At 57.9% G+C, this 22,206-nt stretch overlaps 1 protein-coding gene across 5 annotated transcripts in view; it reads left to right on the top strand.

The window, feature by feature from the left end:
* PIP5K1C (phosphatidylinositol-4-phosphate 5-kinase type 1 gamma) overlaps window positions 1–22,206 on the top strand; it is a 50,025-nt gene that overhangs the window by 704 nt on the left and 27,115 nt on the right. For 4 of the 5 annotated variants that reach the window (XR_014149073.1, XM_081832935.1, XM_081832828.1 and 1 more), the window contains exon 2: window positions 21,305–21,336. Coding sequence is in view for 3 of the 5 variants with exons in the window: in XM_081832935.1 (XP_081689061.1) it covers window positions 21,305–21,336 (32 nt within the window). In the remaining 2 variants the exon portion in view is untranslated. Of the gene's footprint in view, window positions 1–16,200; window positions 16,474–21,304; window positions 21,337–22,206 lie in introns of those variants that run through there. The other variant, XR_014149103.1, reaches the window with a different exon arrangement.

Genomic DNA, 22,206 nt, shown 5'->3' with positions numbered 1-22,206 from the left:
AAGAGTCACTCCCCTCCCCAGCCTTCTCCCTGGACACTGGAGGGCGACTGTTGGTGTGTAGGGCACTGTTTCCTCCCTCGCCCTCCGGAACAGCAGGTGTGAGGAGCGACGTGGCCCGGCCCAGCTCCCGGCGGGCTCCTGGCCTGCTGTGCCATGGGCAGCAGCAGAGCTGGGCCGCTGCCCAGAGGAATCTTCTCCTCCAAGCTTCCTTCTGGGTCACATTCTCAAGCTTCCAAACAGAAGTTTCCGGATCTGCAGGATCCTCTGCTCTCATCAGGCAGCCCTCGCTAGCAGAGGCCCTGCAGACACCCACACGGACATCCGTCCTCCTTCTCCCCCAGGCCTCCTGAAGCTTCCTTGGCAGGCGGGATATGCTGTGTGGCTGAGGGGGGGGGCGGGGGATGGACGAAATGTCTGGAGAGAGAGCACTGGGGCCAGCGAGAGTCCCCCCCCCCACCCCCTGCCCCGGGCTCTGAAAGGCTCCCGCCGCTTCTGTCCCTACTGCCATCTGGAAGCGCTCGGTAGATGACCTGCTTCCTTTGACCATCCGGTTGCCTCGCCCTTGTTCTTGGCTGGGGATTGGTGCCCTGGCCTGGCTAGCCCTAGACGTGGTTCCGGGACCCAGCCACGCTCCTTTATCAGACCCCTGACCTCCACCATCAGCCCTCCAACTGGGGCTGGTCAGAGACAAAACAGCCCAAGACTCAGTGACCACAAGAAAGCCGCATAGCAAACATTTATTTTATTAGGGGCTCAGTGAGCCAGATGAGGGCAGATAAGGTCCCAGGCCCAGCAGCAGCTGGGTCTAAGCATGGGGACCTGGAAGATAAGGGGCCAGCCCTGACTGCCTGTCACCAAAATCCGCAGAAGTCTGACTCCCTTGGGAAATCGTTTAGCTCACTCACTCTAAAATTAAGAGCTACTGCTCCCTTTCCAAACTCCTTTCTCCTGATGTAAATCCTAAGTTTGGGTGAAAACCGTCCAGGCTTTTCCTGCTGCTCATAGAAATGTAGAAATCCATAAACACGTCTGCTTATTTTTTGCCAAGATGGTTCCGTGCCACACCAGGGGCTCTCTGCCTCGGCACTATTGACGTTTTGAGCTGGAAAATTCTGTTCTGGAGGTAGCTTCCTGGGCACTGGAGGGGGCTGAGCAGCATCCCTGGCCCCGGCCGCTCAATGCCAGGAGCACCGCCCCTGAGTTGTGATGACCATAAATGTCCCCAGACATCTCCAGGGTTTCCTGGAGACACAGTCACCCTAGATGAGAACCTTTGGTCTCACTCTATCTGTTATTCCATAATTTGGGTTGCTTTTTTATCTGCAGTAATCTGAACTTCCCAGCCCCTTGTTGGTATCAATTACTTTCTTCAGAGAGAGAGAGTACGGGGCCATGGTTAAGAGGGGGCAAAGCCCAGTTATACTGCCTGGGTTCCACTCAGTTGCTGTGTGACTTTGAAGGGCAAATGCCTTGACTTTTCTGAGCCTCTGTAGCCCCATCTGTAAAATGGGATGATGTGTATACCTGCTTGGGGCTGGCTACGATGAGCCTCACCTGAGTTAGTGTGCGTCAGCATGTTGAGAGTGCTTGAGGAAAGACAGCCCGTTTTAGGCACCAGCCATTACTAGTTCAACCAGCCTCCTGCTGAGGACCATTCTGGCTGCTTCTGGAATCCACCTTTTGCTGTTACCAGCGATGCTGTGGTAAACATCCTTGAACATGGCCCCTGACTGTGGCGCTTTAACTTCTAGCAGTTGAAGTCCCTGCTTTGGAATGGCTGGGCCGTGGTGAGCCGCTTGAAAATTGTTATCTGATGCCTCCTGGCTTTCCAGAAAGGTCTGGCAGGGGCTCAGAGAGACCCTCGCCACAGTGTTGCCAGCTCTGAATGTTACCAGCCTCCTTAGTTTTGGCTAGTGTGATGGAGGTGAAAGGATGTCTTGGTGTTTAGAATCTGGTTACTTTAAATGCCCTGATCTTTGCTCCCGAGGCCTGGTCCAGAAAGGGCCGGATGGAGTTCTCCGCTGGCTTTTGGGGGCTTGGATGCATTCACGGGGCCAACTGTTGGGACCTGTGATCTGCCTGTGGGCTTTTGGCCTGAGCTGTGGTCTGGTTTTCTGAGCCATTTCCCTCCTGTCCTTCCGACTTGCATGATATCACAGAACAGTTGGCTTCATTCCCAGCCCCCCCAGCCCCCTCCCACATCTGATCTGGTGGCAGATTATGCTGGTTTTGTCTTCAGAATGGACCCAGAGTCTGCCTACTTCTTCCTGTATTCTCTGCCCCACCTGGTCTAGCCCCATCATCCATCGCTGGCCTGGTACCCCGTCTCTTCCTTGCTCCCTACAGCTCATTCCAGAAGACTCCCATTAAAAACTGACTTAGGTCCCACCCTTCTCTGCCCATAGCCCTCCAGGGCACCCACCTCCCTGGGCGACCTGCTCTCCCCTCCTCCCTCTTTCCCCCTCGCCCACTCTGCTCTGGCCACACAGGCTCCTTTGCTGTTTCTCCCACCCACCAGGCGTGGTCCTGCCCCAGGGCCTTTGCACATGTGCTCTCTGTCTAGAACATTCATCCTTCATATCTGTGTTGTTTGCTTCCTTAGCTCTTTCAAGTTTTTGCTCAAATATCTCCTTCCCAGTGAGGCCTCCCCCAACGTTGCAGGAGGCCTGAAGAATGGAAAGGAAGATGGCGCAGCCCAGGCAAAGACCTGGTGCACTTGAAAAACAGCAGGGGCCCACGGGGCTGGGGTGGGGCATTGTCTTCGGAGGCCTCCTCGGTAGTTGTGGGCTAGTGGTCCCTCACCCCCTTGTTGCCTGTCAGCTGTGTCCCTTGGAGGCAGAAAGCTCCCAGTTGCAATTCTGCCCTGGATGCTTCTTGGCAGTGTGACACTTTTACCTCTGACGGTTCAGTCCCCTCCACGGAGAGGCCTTGGGAGCTAGACTGCTCGGTTCACATCCCAGGTGCATCCTTGGCCAGCTAGGGGGACACGCTGCCTCAGTGTCTCCATCTGTGAGATGGGTCTGATGCGTGTACCTGTCTCATGGGGCTGCATCAAGTGGGCGGACTTGCAAGCCCTGAGAAGCGCCCCTGGCAGGTAGCCAGCTCCATGTGGGTGCTGGGAGTTTCCCTCCTCAGAGGGACAGGTGAGTTCCAGGGGGCCACATGCGGTCTGCTGTTTCTGTGCAGAACCTGGAACAGTTACGGGTCTACTATCAGACTCCGGGTACACAAGGACACGCGGGTGCTTCTTACTTTGTCCTTGAACAGTGCTCATTAAACCTTGATCACGCACCTGCCGTGGACCAGCGGGGGTTCTAGGTGCAGTGACCTGGCCACCCCCTCGCGGCTTTCATGGCGAACAAGTAAACAGATAGGATCAGGGGTCGGCAGCCTGGACCTCTGGGGCCAAGGCCCATCCGTCCCCAGTTTCTGTCAATGAAGTTTTATTCCCACACCGCCACACCCAACCACTCACATGTTGTCTGTGACGACTTTTGCTTGTAGACCTTATGGTCTGCAGAGTCAGAAATACTCACGGTCTTGTGCTTTATGGAAAATGTTTGCCATCCCCTGAGGAGAGCGTGCTGGTCAGTGGTGAGCGCGTAGTGGGGAAAGGAACAGTCGTGGTGATGCATGTGCAGGGCTGGCTGCAGCTGGGGTGGTCAGGGAGGAATGCAGCCGCGGGTCGAGTGTGCCAGGCAGAGGGATTAGCCTGTGCAAAGGCCCTGAGGTAGGAACAAGCTTGATTCATTTGATCCAAGGAAACAAAGTCCGTGTTTTGGGGGACCCTGAAACAGGCAGGGCCAGTCATGTGGGGCTGTGGCGGGGGGGCCCTGGCCCAGTACTCTGGCCGGTTGGTAGGGAAGGAGCTTCCCACGGCAGGTGGCAGGTGAGCTGTGCTGAGCCAGGCTGGGGGCCTGAATGGAGGCTGTGGGGGTTGAGGAGGGTGAGGGAGCCGCGGAACCCAGGAGGGATCAGCCTGTGCCCTGGAGCTGGTGGGGGGGCGGTGGGGAGGGCCCGGGAAGGAGCAAGTTCCAGCAGGCTCATGCTGATGTAGGAGGGGCAGGCTGGGTCTTGACCTTGGTCTTGACCCGGGGCTGACCCCGCCTTGCCACAGACACTGTGCCTCTGAGCAGGTGAAGTTCCTGCTCCCCATCTCGGCCCCTCTCAAGGTGAGGGCAGCGGGGTCCCAAGGATTCAGGGGACAGGAGCAGGGTGAGGCCTGCGGCCCCGGGGTAGTGCTCACTGAATGACGGCTCTGTGACGTTGGCTCCGGGGATCTTGGGCTCCCAGGCCTTTCTGCCCACACCGCCTGCCACTGTGACTGAGCCTTGTGTCACCACTCATGACAAGGCCGGTTGAGACCCCACTGGGGATTGCCTGCCGTTGCCAGCTGGACTGCCTGCGTGTGGGGATTAGAGATGTGGGGGATTAGCCACGGGGCCCTGCACCCGTTCCTCCACCAAGCCACCCTGGAGGGCTTCGGGTCCAGCCCGAGGGGCCCCACGTGCTCGAGCCAGTGTGAAGGCATTTTGGCTTCGGTTGGAAAAAGGAACCCCCAACATTTTGTCACAGTTGCTTTCTGTCTTGTGTGTGCACCATGCACACATTTCTTGGCCTTTATTCTGGATGCGTGGGGTTGCCGTTGAAGGTTTAAGGAAGTGGGGTGCAGTTCGGGCATTTGTGTATGAAGGACACCCCGAGGTGCGCTTGGGCTAGTCAGTCCCCTTCTCGTTGCTCATCCCCATTCCCACATTTAATAATTCACATCTCAGAACTCCCTTTGTTTTCTGGGAACTGGGTAGTTGTATCTTTCCCATATCCAGTTGGTCTCTCAGGTCTTTTTCTTATTTATTTGTGGAAGCTCTTTATATATCCTGAAAGGTTTTTGTTTTTAATTTATGACATAGCGTGAGTAGTCTTTTCCCATCTTCTCTTAAAACGGTAATTAATGCCAGGCAGGTATCTTTCTATTTATGTGGTCAAATTTATCAGTCTCTCCTTTTATGGCTTCTCAGTTTGGTGTCACGGATGGAAAAGTGTTCCCTGTTCTGAGGTTATAATTTTTCTAGTACCTCTGTAGTTTCACTTAAAAAAAAAAATCCTTCAAAGTCTTGCTATATTTGGAATTTATCCTCACACAAGGTGTTAAGAGAGTTTACTGTTCCATGTTTTTCCAGGTGGCTCAGGGTCGTCCCAACTCCACTTTCTGGATAATCTGCTTTCCTCCCCGATTTGAGATGCCACCTTCATCACATACCAGATTCCTGCACGTGGCTGGTCTATTTCTGGACTTTCTATTCTGTCCCACTCATCTGCCTGGTTCTTGCAGCAGGCAAGTCTGTAACTACAAGTAATAACATGTTTCCTTTAAAAAAACAACAATCAGACCTGTGGTCAGGAGGAAGGGAAGATTTCTGTTTCCTGCTCTCTGTTTCTAGGAGCAGATAACCACCATTCCAGGTGGTTTTCTGTGTTCATACCTACCTTTTCTTTTTTAACATCTTATTTTGAAAATTTTCAAGCCTGCAGGAAAAGTTGCAGGCTTACTGCAGCATTCGGCCCTTAGCCGAGATTCACCAGCTGCTGACAGACATTTCACCACTTGATGTTATCTTTTTACTGAATGTGTATTATCGTGTGTGTGTGTGTGTGTGTGAGAGAGAGAGAGAGGTGCTGCGGGTCATTGCGAGTCAGCTGCAGACATGATGCCCCTGTCCTAATACGTGGGTGTAGCCGGTTCCCCATGATTCCCAGCGGTTCTGTCCCGTGAAGTCTCCGCGAATACGGAGTTCGCGAATACTGAAACAGGCCTCCTGCAGGAACACAGGGTTAGGTCCCCATGAGCCTCTGGTCACGACATTTTCAACATGGAATTTGTGTCACGTGTGTGTGTGTTTCTATTTAGACTCTTTGTAAACTATGTATTGTTGATTCACTAACACTGAACTCAGGGCAGCCGGCGGAAGCTGGTCTAACGTGTGTTTTCTGAGGCGCATCACGCACAGCCTTCTGGGCTCAGGAGCCCCAGACCATGGCAGCTCTACGCTCGGGGGCCGCTGTGGACACTGAAAATCACCGACAGAAAGCACAGACATTTAAAATGTGTCCCTCAGTAGGCCATGGAAAGGGCCCTTATCTGTAGTACAAGAAAGAGAGACCTGAAGGCAGAGTGACCTCTGCTGGACACATGGGCGGGAGGTGACAGATTTTTCACTCCCCTGGTGTGTCTATGGGTGACCTCGGAAGGCTCAGGAGTATTGATTTGGGGCTGCAGATGGCCAGTGGGTAAATTTGCAGGTAAGGGATCTGCAAATAAGGAGCAACTATGTATCCTATAAGCAAGGATATTCTCTTCGCTAAGTGCGGGGATCAAGTTTAAGAAGTTTAAATCCGGTCCGCAGTCAGGATTCACGTTTTATCAGTTAATCCAAAATTGTCCTGGATGGCAGTCTTTGTCCCCTCGCCAGGATTCAGTCCGGGATCACACTCAGACCTGGGGCAGCAGGTCTCCCAGGGCCCCGACTAGACAAGACTTCCTCCCAGGCAGACGTGTGCTCTGTGGACCCGGCCCCACCACCTGAGGCCTTCCACCTGAGCTGTTGTGAGTGAGCCACCCCCTGCTCCAGTCCCTTCAGTGCTGGCCCTCTGCCTGCCTCTTCAGGAAGCCCACCTGATGCTCTCCAGCCTCAGGCCCTGGACTTTGGTGGGAGGCCTGCGTCTGGCATGGACATGTGTGTAACCGTGTTTGTGGCGAGGGTGGTGGAAGTTCTGGAATCTCCTTTCTCTTTTTCTTGAATGCTCGGAGTTTGAAAAACTGTCTACTGGCCTAAGGCCTGCTAAGTTCTGGATTAATGGCCACCCTCCCCCCGTCCTTTGCAAGGCTTCCTGTTTACCACTCTGGAAACGCATTTGCTTTGTGCAGTGAGATTGAGGTGGGGGGAGCAGGACAGATCTCAGGATTGGGGAGGACGGGTAGGCTGCTGGTCAGGGCTCTGCCCCCGGAGACTGCCCCCTGCCTCCATTCTCGGCACCCCCAGGTGTACCTTCCCCTCCAGCCACACCAAACCCTTTCTTTGCTGTTCCACAAAGGCATCCCATCTTGTTCCCACAGGACCTTTGCATGTGCTCTCTCCCCCTTAGAATGCCTTCGCCCTTCACTTCCCTCACTGGGTCCGTCCGTGTGGTAGTTTGTGTGGGCACCTCGCTCTTCTTCCTGGCTGAGTGACATTCTGTAATATGGATAGAGCGTGTTTTGTGTCTCCATTTGTCTGTTGACGGACACTGGATTGTTTCCACTTTTTGTCTGTTATGGATAGTGTGTCCACGAACATGTGCAGGCAGGTTTTTGTGTGGATGGATGTTGTCATTTCTTTTGGGTGGACACCCAGGAGTGGAAGTGCCGGGTCGTGTGGAGACTCTAAGTTTAACCTTTTGAAGAATTGCCAGACTCATCCGCAGCAGCTGCCCCACTTTCCATTCCCACCAGCCGTGCCTGAGGGCTCTGATTTCCCTCCATCCTGGACATTACTCGCTCCTGTGTGTCTCTTTGACTCTGGCTGTCCCAGTGGGCATGAAGTGCTCTCACTGCGGTTTTGATCTGTGTTTCCCTGACCGATCAGTGATGTGGAGCGTCTTTTCATGGGCTTGTTGGCTGTTTGTACATCTTCTGTGAAGACATGTCATGTTCAGACCCTTTGCTCATTTTTCATTTGAGTTATTTTTTTTATTGAATTGTAAGTGTTCTTTATGTATTCTAGATACTATTCCCTTCTCAGATCTGTGATTTGCAAATATTTTCTCCCATGCTGTAGGTTGTCTCTTCACTTTCTTGGTGGTGTCCTTTGATGTGCAAACATTAAAAAATATATATTTTATTTATTTATTTTTAAAGTAGGCCCCATGCCCAACATGGGGCTTGAATTCACGATCCCAAGATCAAGAGTCACATGCTCCACCAACTGAGCCAGCCAGGCGCCCCAAAGTACAAACGTTTTTAATTTTGAGTAAGTCCAGTTTATTTTCCCTTGGTTGCTGGTGCTTCAGTTGTCATATGCAAGAAACCATGGCCTGACCCAACGTGATGAAGACTTAGGCCTATTTTCTTCTGAGAGCTTTATTGTTGCATCTGTTACGTTGGTTTAGATTTCTCCTGCGTTTTGAGTCATTTCTGCATATGGTGTGAAATAGGGTCCAACTTCATTCTCTGTGCGTGGAAATCCAGTTGTCCCAGCGCCGTTTGCTGAGACTCTTCTTTCCCCTTGGAGTGGTCTTGGCAACCTTGTCAAAATCCGTGGACTGTGGACGTGTACATTTACTTCTGGGTTCTCACTGACGTATTCTGGACCACTCCCTGATGTCTCTGTCTGTCTTTATATGCCAGGACCACACTGTCTCAGTTACTGTGGCTTTGTAGTCAGTTTTGAAATGGGGAAATGTGAGGGGCACCTGGGTGGTTCAGTAGGTTCAGCGTCTGACTCGGTTTCGGCTCAGGTCATGATCTTGGGTTCAGGGTCGTGAGATCAAGCCCTCCGTGCTCAGCGGGGAGTTGGCTTGAGGTTCTTTCTCTCCTTCTGCCCCTCCCCCCTCATTCTCTCTTTCTCTTTAAAATAAATAAATAAATCTTTAAAAAAAAGAAATGGGGAAATGTGAATTTTCTAACCCTGTTCTGCATTTTATACTTTAACGTATTCAGTTTGGCTTGGCTCTTAGTTCCTATCAGTGTAGCTCAGAGCCACCATGTTCTTTTATTTTATTTTTTTCCAAAGATTCTATTTATTTGACAGAGAGATAGTGAGAGAGGGAACACAAGTAGGGGGAGAGGGGGAGGGAGAAGCAGGCTTCCCATCGAGCAGGGAGCCCGATGCGGGGCTTGATCCCAGGATGCTGGGATCATGACCTGAGCCAAAGGCAGACGCTTAACGACTGAGCCACTCAGGCGCCCCCACCATGTTCTTTTAAACCCGTATAATATGCCACTCTGCACACGCTAGTCACTCATTCCTGTTGCTCATCAGCTCGTTATTGAGCACTTACTGTCTGCCAGGCCTGGGGGAAGCCCGTCGCCAGGGGAGCCCAGAAGGAGCACAGGAAGAGGCCAGCACCCAGGGGTCAAGGATTCCCACCCTCTCCCGCTCTCTTGAGCTGCACGGGTGGCATGGATATTCATTCAGCAAATGGATCAGACTCCAGCCCTGGCCTGGCCTCCAGTCGTAGCAGGGGCCAAGGTGGATCCCGGGCTTGCCTCCAGGAAACCCCCAGTCTGGGAGCGGCTGGAGACAGACCTTCATCTTAACAGGCCACACGTGGGTCCTCACAGTGACAATGGCAGCAAGGCCTGTCCCATCCCTGTCCTCATGTCCTTACTCTGTTCCAGCCACTGGGGCCTCTGTGCTGATTCCCCAACTCTGCAGGCACAGTCCTGCCCCAGGACCTTTGCACTGGGTCCTCCTTCTGCCTGGGAGGCTCTGCTGGCTCTAGCATGGCTGGTTCTTCCCCATCTCCTTCCCTCCGTGTGCTTGTGGCTCAGGCTGGAGCCTGACTGCCCGGAATCACATTCATCCATTCCCACTTTTTCCTGGGTAACCTCAGGCCAGTGACCTGACTTGGCCTCTCGGAGCCTCGGCTAAATGTAGGTAGCCATAGTACCAACCTCACAGGGCTGTGGGGAGGGTTTGATGAATCACATGTAGGTGCACCAGATGGTGCTGGCCCCACATTCAGCAGAAGTCAGCTCTTTGTTACTGTGTCCACGTTCCTGCTACTTTCTAGCCGGTCGCTGGAGCTGACTGGAGCATCAGAGTTGGTGGCTCAGTGGTTGGAGACAAAAAGCAGGCTGTGCCCGGAGGCTCCTGCTCCCCCATTTGCCTCCTGAGCCAAGCCCTTAGTACCCTGGGCCCCAGACCTTGTCGTGACTCCCGTTGTCACCACCAGGGAGAAGGGAGCAGGTGCTGGTGGCCCTGTCCTGTGCCTGGCACAGGCCTCCCTGAGCCATAGCGGTGAAGCAAGACGTGACTCCTGCCTCAGGAGGCTCCTGGCCTCTAAGAGAGCAGCCCCTGGAGGACCAAAGGCATAAAGAGAAGGTTTGAACTGAGCAGGGGTAGGAGTTATGATAGGGGGTTGGAGAATGGGTTAGGGAGCCGTCTCAGCCAGGCGTGCAGGGAGGGTCTCTCTGAGGAGACTTTTGATCCAGGCCTGAATGGTGAAATGGGGAAGAGCATCCTAATCAGAGAAGTGTGGGCAAAGGTCCTGGGGCAGGACTGTGCCTGGCACATGTGAAGAACAGTGAGGAAGCCGTGTGGCAGGAGTGCAGTGAGTAAGGGCACAAAAGGTGGAGGGGAGGGCAGGGAGGCCTTCTGTGTAGAAAGCCCCCAACCCACTGTCCTTATCTGTGCTCAGGGGCCATGTGGAAACCCCAAGCATATCAGGTAGCTATTGCTGTGAAATAAATTACCCCAAAATGTAGTGGCTTTAGACAGTGGCACATGTTTACTATCTCACGGTGTCTGTGTGTCCGGAACCCGGGGGTGGCCGACTGGGGCGTTGCGGCACGGGGTCTCAGAGTGTCTGTGTGTCCGGAACCCGGGGGTGGCCGAGCTGGGGGGTTCCGGCGCGGGGTCTCAGATCACGGTGTCTGTGTGTCCGGAACCCGGGGGTGGCCAAGCTGGGGGGTTGCGGCGCGGGGTCTCAGGGTGTCTGTGTGTCTGGAACCCGGGGGTGGGTGAGCTGGGGGGTTGCGGCGTGGGGTCTCAGTTCAGGGTGTCTGTCCGGAACCCGGGGGTGGCCGAGCTGGGGGGTTGCGGCGTGGGGTCTCAGTTCAGGGTGTCTGTGTGTCCGGAACCCAGGGGTGGCCGAGCTGGGGGGTTGCGGCGTGGGGTCTCAGTTCAGGGTGTCTGTGTGTCCGGAACCCGGGGGTGGCTGAGCTGGGTGGCTTCAGTGCAGGGTCTCAGATCAGGGTGTCTGTGTGTCCGGGACCCGGGGGTGGCTGAGCTGGGGGGTTGCGGCTTGGGGTCTCAGATCAGGGTGTCTGTGTGTCCGGAACCCAGGGGTGGCTGAGCTGGGTGGCTTCAGTGCAGGGTCTCAGATCAGGGTGCAGGCAAGCCTCCTGCCTCATCTGAAGGCTCGACCCGGGCTGGAGGAGCCGCTCCTGAGCTGCTCCCTCATGTGGCTGGTGGCAGTTGTCCTCGGTTTCCCAAGCCACTTACGTGTCCTCACAACATGGTGACCACTTGTCCCCCAGAGAGCAATCCAAGAGCAAGGGAACACGGCAGTGTCTGACCTGTGTCGGAACTCACACGCTCTCACTTCAGCCGTACCCCATTGGTCATACCCACAGCTGCTGCAGAAGCATGTGGATACCAGGGGGCCCGGCCCACCGGAGCCCATCCTGGAGGCTGGCCACCCCAGCGGGCAGCTCGCTTGGCTTCGGAGCCTCCCTCTCTCATCTGCAGAATGGGGCAGTTGTGGCCCTCTCCCCACAGGGTGGAATGCAGCACCAGCGAGAGCTTGAGCTGAGCAGCCAGCCCATGCCTGACGCAGAGGGACCCTCAAGGTGCAGGGGCCCCTGTGGTAATCCCAGAGCCCAGCGGGCGTCAGGGGCCTGGTTCCAGCCTGGCTCTCCGCCAGCTTACTGGCCCTGCTCCACTCAGCCTCCATGTAAAACAAATCCGGCCCCCTGGGATTCTGGAAGCCTAGACACGCCCTGCTGGGTAGGCTGGCCCACACTGGGAAATTACTGCCGTGTTGAGAGAACGCCCAGCCCCAGGTTCCCACCGTCCGCCTAGAGCCTGACGGGCAGACACCTGCATGAGTGACGAGCCCCGGGCCGAGGGGGGCCTCCAGCTGAGCAGCCCTGGCTTGCCTCAGTGGCTCCTGGCATTTTAGAATTCAAGTGCAGTATTGCAGCCCAGCCCTGGCTTCCGGGGAGTAAAAATATATCTGGGAAGAAAACTGGGCCAAGAAACCTCACACGTTGATCCTGAGACAGCGCATGATCTTCCATCGGGCACCTGCTGGGGCGGGGCTCCTGTGCTCCTGCCCTCCTGTCCTCCTGCCCTCCTGTCCTCAGATCTGGCTCGTCCACAGGCCCCTTCCCCTGTGGAGGTCTGCACTTGCATGTCCAGCGATGGCCACCTGGTGTCCCCTTGAGGAGCCCCCATCCCCCACACCTAGGCAGAGTGCTGCTGGCTCCAGGGTTGGGTGGGGAGCCAGGCCTCAGGCTCCTGACCTGCAGGGCCCTGCCCTGGGACTTTATAGGGGACAATCAGGCACCTGCGGGGGCAGGGGGTGTGCTGGGAGGACAGCAGCACTGACAGGTGGCCCCCAGGTGCAGCCACACTTGAAGCTCATCACACCTCTTCCGTTAGGTCAGGGCTTGGCAAGCTTGCTGTGAAGAGCCGGATGGTCTCCGTTGTAAGTGTTCAGTTCTGCCATTGTAGTGCAAAAGCCATGGTAGAGATTCATACATGAGTGGGCGTGGCTATGTGTCAATAAAACTTTATTTATAAAACAGACTGTGGGTTTGGTCTGCAGGGCACAGTTGGCTGGCCTGAGTTATATTAACAAATCTCTCTCTCTCTCTCAAATAAAATCTTTTAAAGTGGGGGGGAGGTGCCTGGGTGGCTCAGTTAAGTGTCTGACTCCTGGTTTTGGCTCAGGTCGTGATCTCAGGGTTTGAGATCGAGCCCTGTGTCAGGCTCCATGCTCAGCGGGGAGCCTGCTTCTCCCTCTGCCTCTGCCTCTGCCCCTCCCTCTGCTCATGAGCGCTCTCGCTCACTCTCTCTATCTCTCTGTCTCAAATGAATAAATAAAATCTTAAAAAAAATATCCCTCTCCACACACACCTTTGTTCTTCCAGCGGTGTGAGTTAGGCTGCTGTCTGAACATAAAATACCCTAATCCCACTTCTTTGAGCCTCAGTTTCCCTCTCTGAAGAAGAGAGATGAGAGGCATTGCCCAGCACAGGCCTGGTGGGAAGCTCATGGCCTTGCTTCGCATTCAGCCCTTCATCAGATGTCCAGGTCAGGGACCATGTGAGAGCTCCATTCCCCATGCTCTTCCCCTGAGGCTTCCTCCTCCACGCAGCCCTCCAGGATTTCTCCGCAATGCGCACTGAGGTCGGCTCTGTGCCTGGGAGCTGGTATGGGGGTCACTGAGGGAGACGGGGAAGTGGCCTGTCCTCCAGAGCTCTCAGTGGAGCCAAGAGCGCTCTGAAGGTGGCGTGGCGTGGGTTCCAGAGGGAGCTGCCAGGAGAGGCTAGACCTGGAATCCCTGGGGTCCCAGGATGGGCTGGGGAAGGCATCCACTGAGCAGAGAGGAGGCGGGGAGGAGATGTGCCTGGCCCAGGGCCCACGGCGTGAAGGAACCTGAGCAGCAGAGGACCCGACAGGCTGGGCGGGGGGATGGACACTGGCGGGTGACCGCTCATGTGCTAGGTCTGGGCCCCAGTGTCCGAATCCACGAAAGAGGAGCAGTCTCCGTCTGCCCCTGTGATGGTGTGGGTGACCCTGTGCAGAGCCTGCACCGCATGCCGCGAGCTCGGCAGAGCTGGTGCCGGCTCGGAGAGCGCACGGCCAGGAGCGTCTGTGCCTGGGGCAGTGAGGCAGAGCGAAAGTCAGCAAATGCAGGGGGAGCAGTATGGAGCTCTCATGCTGGGCCCAATACACAGGGTGGTGGTGGGGGTCACACAGGTGACCATATGGCTGCAGGACATGGGGCCGGGTGCTTGGGAGCACCATCGGGAGCAGCAACTCGGCCTGGAGGGTCCGGGAAAGCCGCAGAAGGGCTTGGCGAGGAAGTTTCCGGTTGCTCGTGAGGACAGGTCAGCTTGGGCTGCGTTGAGCCAACCTGGGAGCCAGCCCTTATGGGCGGAGTGAGTCTGCGGGGTCTCTGGGACCCCCTGCAGCTCTGCTGCCTTGAACTGGCCCAGACCTCTGAGCCTCAGTCTCCCCAGCTGTACAGTGGGTCCAGTGACCGTTGGCTTCCGCGAGTGTTAGAGGTTGGATGTGGCTTTCAGGACGCCAGCCCCGCACTGGGAATGTGTGCATGCGGTAGCTCTTTGCTGTGGGGAACTGCAAGCAAAAGCAAAAGTAGACAGGATAGTACAGTTAGATATGTTTTTTATCCTGGAATGTTTTAAATACCTAGAAAATACTGACACCCACATCCTACCCGCCCCCCTGTCATCCCACACACGCCCACAGCGGCTCCGGAGTCCGTCCCCCCACCGCACACACCCGCGGCGGCTCGGGAGTTCGTCCCCCCACCGCACACCCCTGCGGCGGCTCTGGAGTCTGTCCTGGGCACTGTGGACACAGGGCCAGGTCATTCTGTGGGGGCCTCCTGAGCACTCTGGGGGGCCGAGCAGCATCCTGGGCCCCACCCCCTCCATGCCAGGAGGCCCCCAGGCGTGACAACCACAGACATCCCCAGATGGGGCAGGGCTGCCCTGGGTGAGAGCCACCTTTATGTCACTCCCCTCCACCCTAGTCACTGTCCCTGCCTCCGGGCCTCCACTGGTCCTTCACGGGAGACATTTGCTGACCCCTGACTGAAGAGAGAAACAAGAAAAGATCTGTTTAACCTGCTGGTGTCTTTTATGTTATGTTGTGCTTTTCTGGGTGCTTAAAATCTTTTGTTACTAAGCATCATGTGTAGCATTTCATCTCACGGCAGGGCCCAGCAAGCAGGAAATGCTCAATGCTCACAGTTTGGAATGAGCGAGGGAGGGAGGGAAGGAACAGAATATTCTTTGCGAAATTGGTTGTTAAGGAAAATTTGTAATTCCTTCTCTGACACCATTCACTGTTCCAGGGGGCTCAGAGTGAAAAATGCAAACCTTCTCTTTTCTTGTCTTAGTGCACTGGCCGGTGTCCCCACGGTAGTGGAGGCTCTCGGCTGCACTCCTCTTGCGGGGAGCGTCGCGTGTTTGCCGTGGGTTTTCGCTTTATTCTGTTTTCAAGCAAAGCAGTTCTTCTCCCCCATCAGCCCATTTCTGTTTGTTTCTCTAGTTTCTAATAGTTTTCAGACATGAAATTTGTGTTGAATTTTGTCGAATGCCTTTCTGGATTCTGCGATGTGATCATAGGGTTTTTTTCACTTTCGACCTGGGTGTCTTCAACCCCGTTTCGCTGCCTGTGGAATGGTGGTCGCGGAATAAGATCGTTAAGTCAGGTGCTGCCTGGCCCCTCTGGCCTCGTGTGGGGGATGGCGTGACCTGGGCCGCTTTTACCCTCACTTGGCAGCACTGCCTGCCAGAAGGAGTGGAGCCTGGAGAACGTTCTGGGTGGTGCGCATCGTTGGGCAGTGGTTTTGCAGCTAAAGGGATTCGTTTTTGAGATGTGTTCACATACCATAAAATTCACTCTCTTGGGGGCGCCTGGGTGGCTCAGTCGGTTGAGCGTCCGACTCTTGATTTGGCTCAGGTCAGGATCTCAGGGACGTGGGATCGAGCCCCACGTGGGGCTCCGTGCTCAGCAGAGAGTCCACTTGGGGTTCTCTCTCCCTGTGCCCCTCCCCCAGCTCATGCGCTCTCTTGCTCTCTTTCTCTCTCTGTCTAAACTAAATAAATAAATCTTAAAAAAAAATCCACCCTCTTAAAGTACACGATTCTGGGGGTTTTACTACATTTGCTATGTGGTGCCGCCATCACCACTGTCTAGTTGGAGAACATTCCGTCACCCCAAAGGAAACCCCGTCCCCCTCAGTGGTCACTCCCCGTCCCCCCAGCCCCCGGCCCCCACGAGCCCCCTTCCCGTCCGCGGATGAGCCTGTTCTGTGCGTGTCACCCACGTGACTCACACCCCGCGTGGCTTCTGTGTCTGGTTCCCTCCCTGAGCATCGTGGGCTCGGGGTCCGTCCCTGGGGCAGCGCGTGTCTGCACCTCATTATTTGTATGATTGAATAATCCAGGCTTTGAATATATTTAGTGCTTTTTTGAAAGTAAGGAATTTAAGGTGGACAGAGGAGTTAAAGCTCTATTTCCTTCCTCCGTCCCCGAAGAAGTCCCTGGTAATAGATCCTTACGTTCCTTCTAGAAACGCTCTCCACATGTCGCTGTGGTACCTGCTTCCGTCACCTGTACTGGTCACAGACCGCCCAGAGCTGGGTGCTTGAGAAAACGGCTGCGTGTTCGCTTGCGATTCTGCCCCTGGCTCGGCTTCGGCTGGCAGTCCTTCTGCGGCTTCGCCTGGGGTCAGTCACACAGCCGTGGTCAGCAGGCGGCACGAAACCCAAGAGGCTCCCACACGCTGGTCCCGCATCTCAGCCGGGGACTGCCCGCCTGTCTCCGGAGCCCAGGGCTCAGGGTTCCCGGAGGGCGGAATCGGAGGCTGCCAGCCTTGCCCGCGCCCTGCGGTCCCCTCGGCGTCCCCTCGGCGGCACTCTGCAGCTCAGAGCGTCACGTGGCCGCAGAGAACCGGCCGTCTTCACTCGGCCACGGGAGCCTTTCTTCCCGTTTGGAGAGAGGATTTGCAGGTGCGGCTCCTGAGCGTCCTGGCGGGCCAAGGCTGACCGGGGCTGAGGGTTGGCACTGCCCCCCAGGGGTTCCCAGTGTCTTCGCAGGCTGCCCGCAGGGCTCTGCCCCGGAGACCTGTGCCGCGGGAGGCCCAGGGCAGCCCGAGCATCCCAGCTGATCAGGGAAGTGTGTGCAGCTGGGCCTCAGCACCACTTCCTGGCTTCTCGGGGCTGCTGGCCCTGTCTGCCATGGCCTAGTGCTTTCTTGCTGGCTCTGAGTCACGGGGAGCCGGCGCTCTTCCTGGGCCCCAGGCAGTCCTGCTCTGGGCAGGGGCCCCACCCTGCATGGAGCTGACAGGCCTCGTGCCCCTCGTGTCCGGTGGGGAGTCTCTGCACGCAGAGAGCCCTGAAGGTGTCTGTCAGGGGGTGACTGAGCAGACCTGCTCTCCCGGTAGTGGGAGAGACATAACACGGAGGCACGGGGTGCTGCCGAGTGCCTGGGAGACCCAGAAGGCCAAGGAGGTGAGGAGAGTGACCTCAGAGGGGCTGTTTTGGGCGAAGTGGTTGGAGGACACCTAAGAGGGGGTGACCTTTGAGCCAGGTCTTGGATGAAGCAAGTTAGCAAACCCTGCAAGTGTCTCGGGAGTGGTGTTTGGGGGGGGGGGGCAACCTGTGCAAAGGTCCTGGGGCAGGGCCCTGCTTGGCATGTTGGAGGAACAGTGAGGAAGTCTGTGTGGCTGGAGCAGAGTGGGGGAGAGGGAGGAGGGGAGGGCAGATAGGGGAGAGGGGCAGGTCCTGCAGGGCTTGGGGACCTCAGGGAGGACTTGGGCTTTCCCCCCAGGGAGGAGGGAGTCCTGGAGGGCTATGGGCGGAGCAGGGCGGGACCTGACTGGGGTGATCACGGGCGCCCTCTGGTGGCCGCTGCGGGAAGAACGGACTGGGGTGAGGGCGGGACCAGGGACCAGGGTGGAGGGGACTGTGCTGGTCCAGGTGATGGGCCGAGAGGGCCGGGGGCAGTGGGCAGATTTTGGACGGATTGTAAAGGTACGGTGGCTGATTCTGCTGAAAGACAGATGGTAGGGCTCCTCTCTGGGTCCTGGGGACCCACAGTCCTTCCTGAGCCCCGTCCTCCCTCAGTTTCCACGTCAAACAAATGTGGAGGAGCAGCTCCTGCTGAAGCTCACATGCGTGCAGAGGGGAGAGGAAAGGGTGTCTGTCTGTCCATCCGTCAGTCAGTCAACAAACACTGGTAGGTGCCTGCTAAGGGCAGGTCCAGCCCTGAGGGAGGAGGCCCTCTCCCGTGGGTAGGACAGATGTTGGTGTCATTGCCGCCCGGAGGGACAGGACAGGGTCTGCAGGGTGGGGCAGCAGTCCGATGGTGGTGCGGGGTGGTGGGCTAGGGAGGGGGAGCCCAGCTCTGGAGCCCTGGCTTTGGTCACCCACAGGGGCACAGACCAGAGGAAAGCTGCTCAGAGAGGTGAAGGGACTTGCCTGAGGTCACACAGTGGTGGGCTGCAGGGGCTAGCTCAGAGGTCAGGGAGCAGGGGAGGCAGGGGATGGCCCCCTCACCCCAAACGGTCTGGGCCCTGGCCACCCCCTGCCTTCCGCCCAGCGGCTGGCACAGCTGTGCCCCGCCCGGGGCAGGTCTTGGCCCAGTGTGAAACACTCTCTCCCTCCCCAGGCTATTTTTAAAACTTAATTTCCTCAAAAATGGGGTGGCTCATTCAGAAGAGAATGGGTCACGTCTTGGGCTGGGAGGAGCTCGTCGTGGCGTGGCCTCCTTGGGCCTGGTCTGGCTGGTGGGAGCATAGGGCAGGGCCACGGGACCTCCACAGCCCACCCGCCCTGAGCAGCCATCACCCTTTGAAGATGCATGAAGGCCCTCGAGGGCCCGGGGCCACGGTGTTTGAGGGAGCAAGGGGGTCGCTCCCGGGCATCATGCTGCGGCCTCTTCTGGCACGGAGCCCAGGGTATTCCAGGTGGGAGGACGCATCTCTCCCTTTTATTAGCCAGCGTGTGAGTTGGGCAGGAGGAGTGTGGCTGTTGCAGGGACGCTGGGCACGAAGCAGGTGACCTTGAGGGGTCCCAGGGCAGGGCAGACCCGGGCAGGACCTCATATCAGAGGCTGGTGTTGGTGTGGCCCGAGCACGCAGGGTGAGTGGGGCTGGGAGCCGCCAGGCTGCCCCCGACAAGCTGGGAGAACTGGGAAGCTGGTGGAACTGTTTGTGGGGGGAGGCCTGGACCTCGGGGCTGGGCCTGTTCGGGCAGAGAGCCCCAGGGTGAAGGGCTGGGGGCTGCAGAGGTCACAGGTAGGCACGGTTGGGTGGGCTTCGGGCCCAGCGGCCCCAGGCTGGCCAGGAAGGGGAATGCCAGGGGCCCCCAAGCCAAGTCTAGAATGTTCTGTCTACTCTACTGCCAGCCTCTTTCCTTCTCTCTTCTTCCTCCCCCCACACCCCAGACGTAAAACCAACAAATGTTATGTCAGCTTCCCAGCATCTTCTGATACCTGCTTGCTCAGGCCAAGCCTCAGGATGGGCCCAGGTTCATCCCTGAGGCCAGGGCGCCCAGGTTGGGAGGTCCCACACCCACACCCGTCTGTGGGTGGGCGCCTAGGGCCTTGGGCAAGTGACCAGTGTTGGCTCTGACCTCTGGCTGGGGTGTCCTCTGGTGGGCCCTGCGGCCATGACCCTGGCATCGGCCAGTCACCCACCCAGCCCGTTTCCCTGCCTGGACCATCGCCGGCATCTGGCTGAGGCACAGGGCAGTGGTGGTTACGGCTGAAAGAGGACACCCGTCCCCCACCCTGCCGACCCCAGCCTTACCCACGGCTCACAGTCCTCTTGGGTTCGTTTTTTCCATAAGTATAATTCGTACACCATAATTCACAATTTTAAGCTTACGATTTAGTTTTTCATGTATTCACAATGTGGTGCACATGACCACACTGATTCTAGAACATTCTCATCTCCCTAAAGGAAACCCCATTCCCATTAGCAGTCACTCCCCAGTCCCAGCCTCTGGCCCTATCTGGTGTTAGAAGTGGAGCAGATCCCTCCTCTGCTGGGCTGAGACGGAACCCGGACCCTCACCTGGGACTCCCACTCCCCCGGCCCCGTGGTGCCTCCCCCGATGCCCAGGCTGGATCCTCGGGCCTCTTCCCTCCCCAGCCGCTCCCTTCCCGGGCAGCCTTGTCCACTCTTCCCCCCCGCCCGTCTATGGCAGGACGACGCCCACAGTCCTGTCTCCAGACGGGCCCTCCCCTAAGCTCCAGACTTGGGGGTCCAGCTGATCCTGGAGGTCTCTTTGCGGGGGGCTCCCGGGCATCTCACACTCAGCTCGACCACGCTGCACCCAACTGTCCCCACACCTGCTCCTGCCTTGTCGCTGATCTCGGCTGAGGCCACTCTGTCCTCTGTTGATTGTTCCGGTCAGGATCCTTAGTCATTCTTGACTCCCTTCTTCACTTTGCCTCCAGTGAGCAGAGCCTCTAGCTGTCTTAGGCCCCTGTCCTAACTTCAGACCTCTCCGGAATCTGCCCACCCCTCTCCCTTCTCTGCCTCCACCTGGTCCAGCCCATCATCTCCCACCGGGACCAGAACCACCAGAACTGTCCCCTCCACCCTCGTCCCAGGCTGCGGCCTTCACTGCCCCTCCCCCGTCCGTCCTCCCCACAGCGGCCACCAGAGGGCGCCTGTGAACAGTCGAGTCAGGTTGGCCCACCTCTGCCCACAGCCCTCCAGGGCTCCCACCTCCCTGGGTCCCACCTCCTGACCCTGACCCCTCCCCCAGGTCATCCTCCTGGCACCCACTCCCCTGTGCAGGCCCTTCTCTGGCCCCCACCCCGACTGTGAGCCCTTGAGGGTGAAGGCCGTGTCTGCCCTGGTCTCGCCTGTCTTCCCGCCAGCCTGACGCATGGTAGACCCCCAGTGTATGGGCTTGTTACATCTGTGATGGAGCACCACAGCTCCGCCTGAAACCACACACGTTTGTTAGCACACTCTGGCGGTCACAAGCCTAAAATGGGTCTCACTGGGCTATAAACCCTGGCGCAGGCAGGGCTGGTCCCCCCGGGGCCCCCGGGAGACCCGGCTCTGGCTTCTTCCTGGCCCGCGGCCCCTCCTCCATCCTCACCACCAGCAGCGCGGGGTCCGCCCATCTCTGGGACTCCCACCCTCTGCCTCCCTCTCGTGAGGGCCTCGTGAGGACGCCGGGCCCCTGGGAATCCAGGGTCACCCCCTCCTCGGGGGCCTTGACTTGCCCACCCCTGCAAAGCCCGTCTTCTGCAGGGGGCAGGGCATGTCTGCCGTCCACACTCATTGGACAGATAATCCACAGCAGAAGCCTGCGTTCCGGGTGAGGATGCTAAGGCTCAGAGAGGTCAGTCAGTGGTTGGCCTTCTCATGGGGAGCTGGGATTGGAGGGAAGGATCCTGAGAGACAAAAACCACCTGCTCCCTCACTGTGAGCCTCTTTCCATGGTGAGCAGCTCTCCCTGGGGACTGTGTGGACAGGAGCCAGGGAGTCGTGGCTCCAGCCCCGGGCACCTGGCCCCTTCCCACTGACCCCATGCGTTGCCTGATTTCCCCTCGGCCTGAGCATCTCCTGGTTAAGCCCTGCTCCCTCCCGCGGGCGTAGACGGCACTTTGTCAATTCAGTCAGTCGTTTGCCGCTGGGGACCTGACGTCTTTGGGGTCAGTGGTGGGTCAGCATCCTTGCCCACTTCCCACCCCAGGTCTTCAAGTCCCTCCGTAGGGGCTCAGGGAGCTGAGTGAGGTCGCAGGCACCTGCGTGCAGCGAAGGCAGGGTGGGCTGCCCCCGTCTCCAGGCTGAAGCCTCTCCCTTCTCTCCTGCAGGCTTGGCCCAGAAGAAGATGGTCCCGACGGAGGTGAGTGTCCTGTGGCTCTGGGCAGCTCACTGTGCCTCCCTGGGCCCCTCCCTCAGTCCTGCCAGCATCCTGAGTTTCAGGGAGGGGAGCGGGTGGGAAGAGCAAGGACCCGGCCTGCACAGCGGGGGACAGAGGGACAGGAGACTGAGGGGCCGGAGAGGTGGGACGGAAGCCAGGCAAGTGTGGGTCCCTGGGGAGTTCCCAGGAGGAGGGGGACCGGGTCAGATGCTGCCGCAGGGCAGTGCCCAGTGCGTGATGAGTAGCACCTTCGTGCAGCACCCCGGGTCCCCACACACCTGCCCATGTCTGCCCGTCGTGTTCCAGAGAGCTTTCCCCGGGGGGGGGCCCTCGTGCCGCGCCTCCACGCCCCGTGTGGGCCCCGGGCTGCCCTCCCGCTCGCTCCGGTAGCGCAGGTGGGGGTCGGCACTGTCCCTGGTCCTGAAAGGAGCCTGCGGGGGCGTGTCTGTGAGCCCCGCGTTCCAGGAGCAGCCCAGGTGTGGCGTCCCTGTGCCTGCGCTGGCCGCCCGGCCCCAGGCGTGCGTGTGCCCTGGATGCCACCACCACGTGGGGCCCTTGTGGGGAGGGCTTTCCTGGAGGGTGTCCAGCCACACGGCAGTGGGGAGTCAGCGAGGGGTGCGGAGCAGGGGTGGTGCCTTCTGATTGCTGGGGAGAGCCCGCCCCCTGGTGGCCAGTGTGCAGAACGCACGGCAGCCGAGCTCAGGGGCGAGGGCTGGTGGGGCATTGGAGGGCGGCCCGGACCCCTGCGTGGGGCAGTGAGGCCGTGTGGGTCTGGCTGGTCTGAGCACCCTCAGCTGGAGGCCGGAAGGGCTGCGCGGACTCTGTGGATGGTGGCGGGTGTGCGGGAGATGT

This window comes from Leptonychotes weddellii, chromosome 1 (genome assembly GCF_054177405.1).
Source record: "Leptonychotes weddellii isolate Sample4059 chromosome 1, ASM5417740v2, whole genome shotgun sequence".
NCBI lineage: Eukaryota > Metazoa > Chordata > Mammalia > Carnivora > Phocidae > Leptonychotes > Leptonychotes weddellii.
Note: the sequence above shows the minus strand (reverse complement) of the source record. Positions and strands in the feature narration are given on the sequence as shown.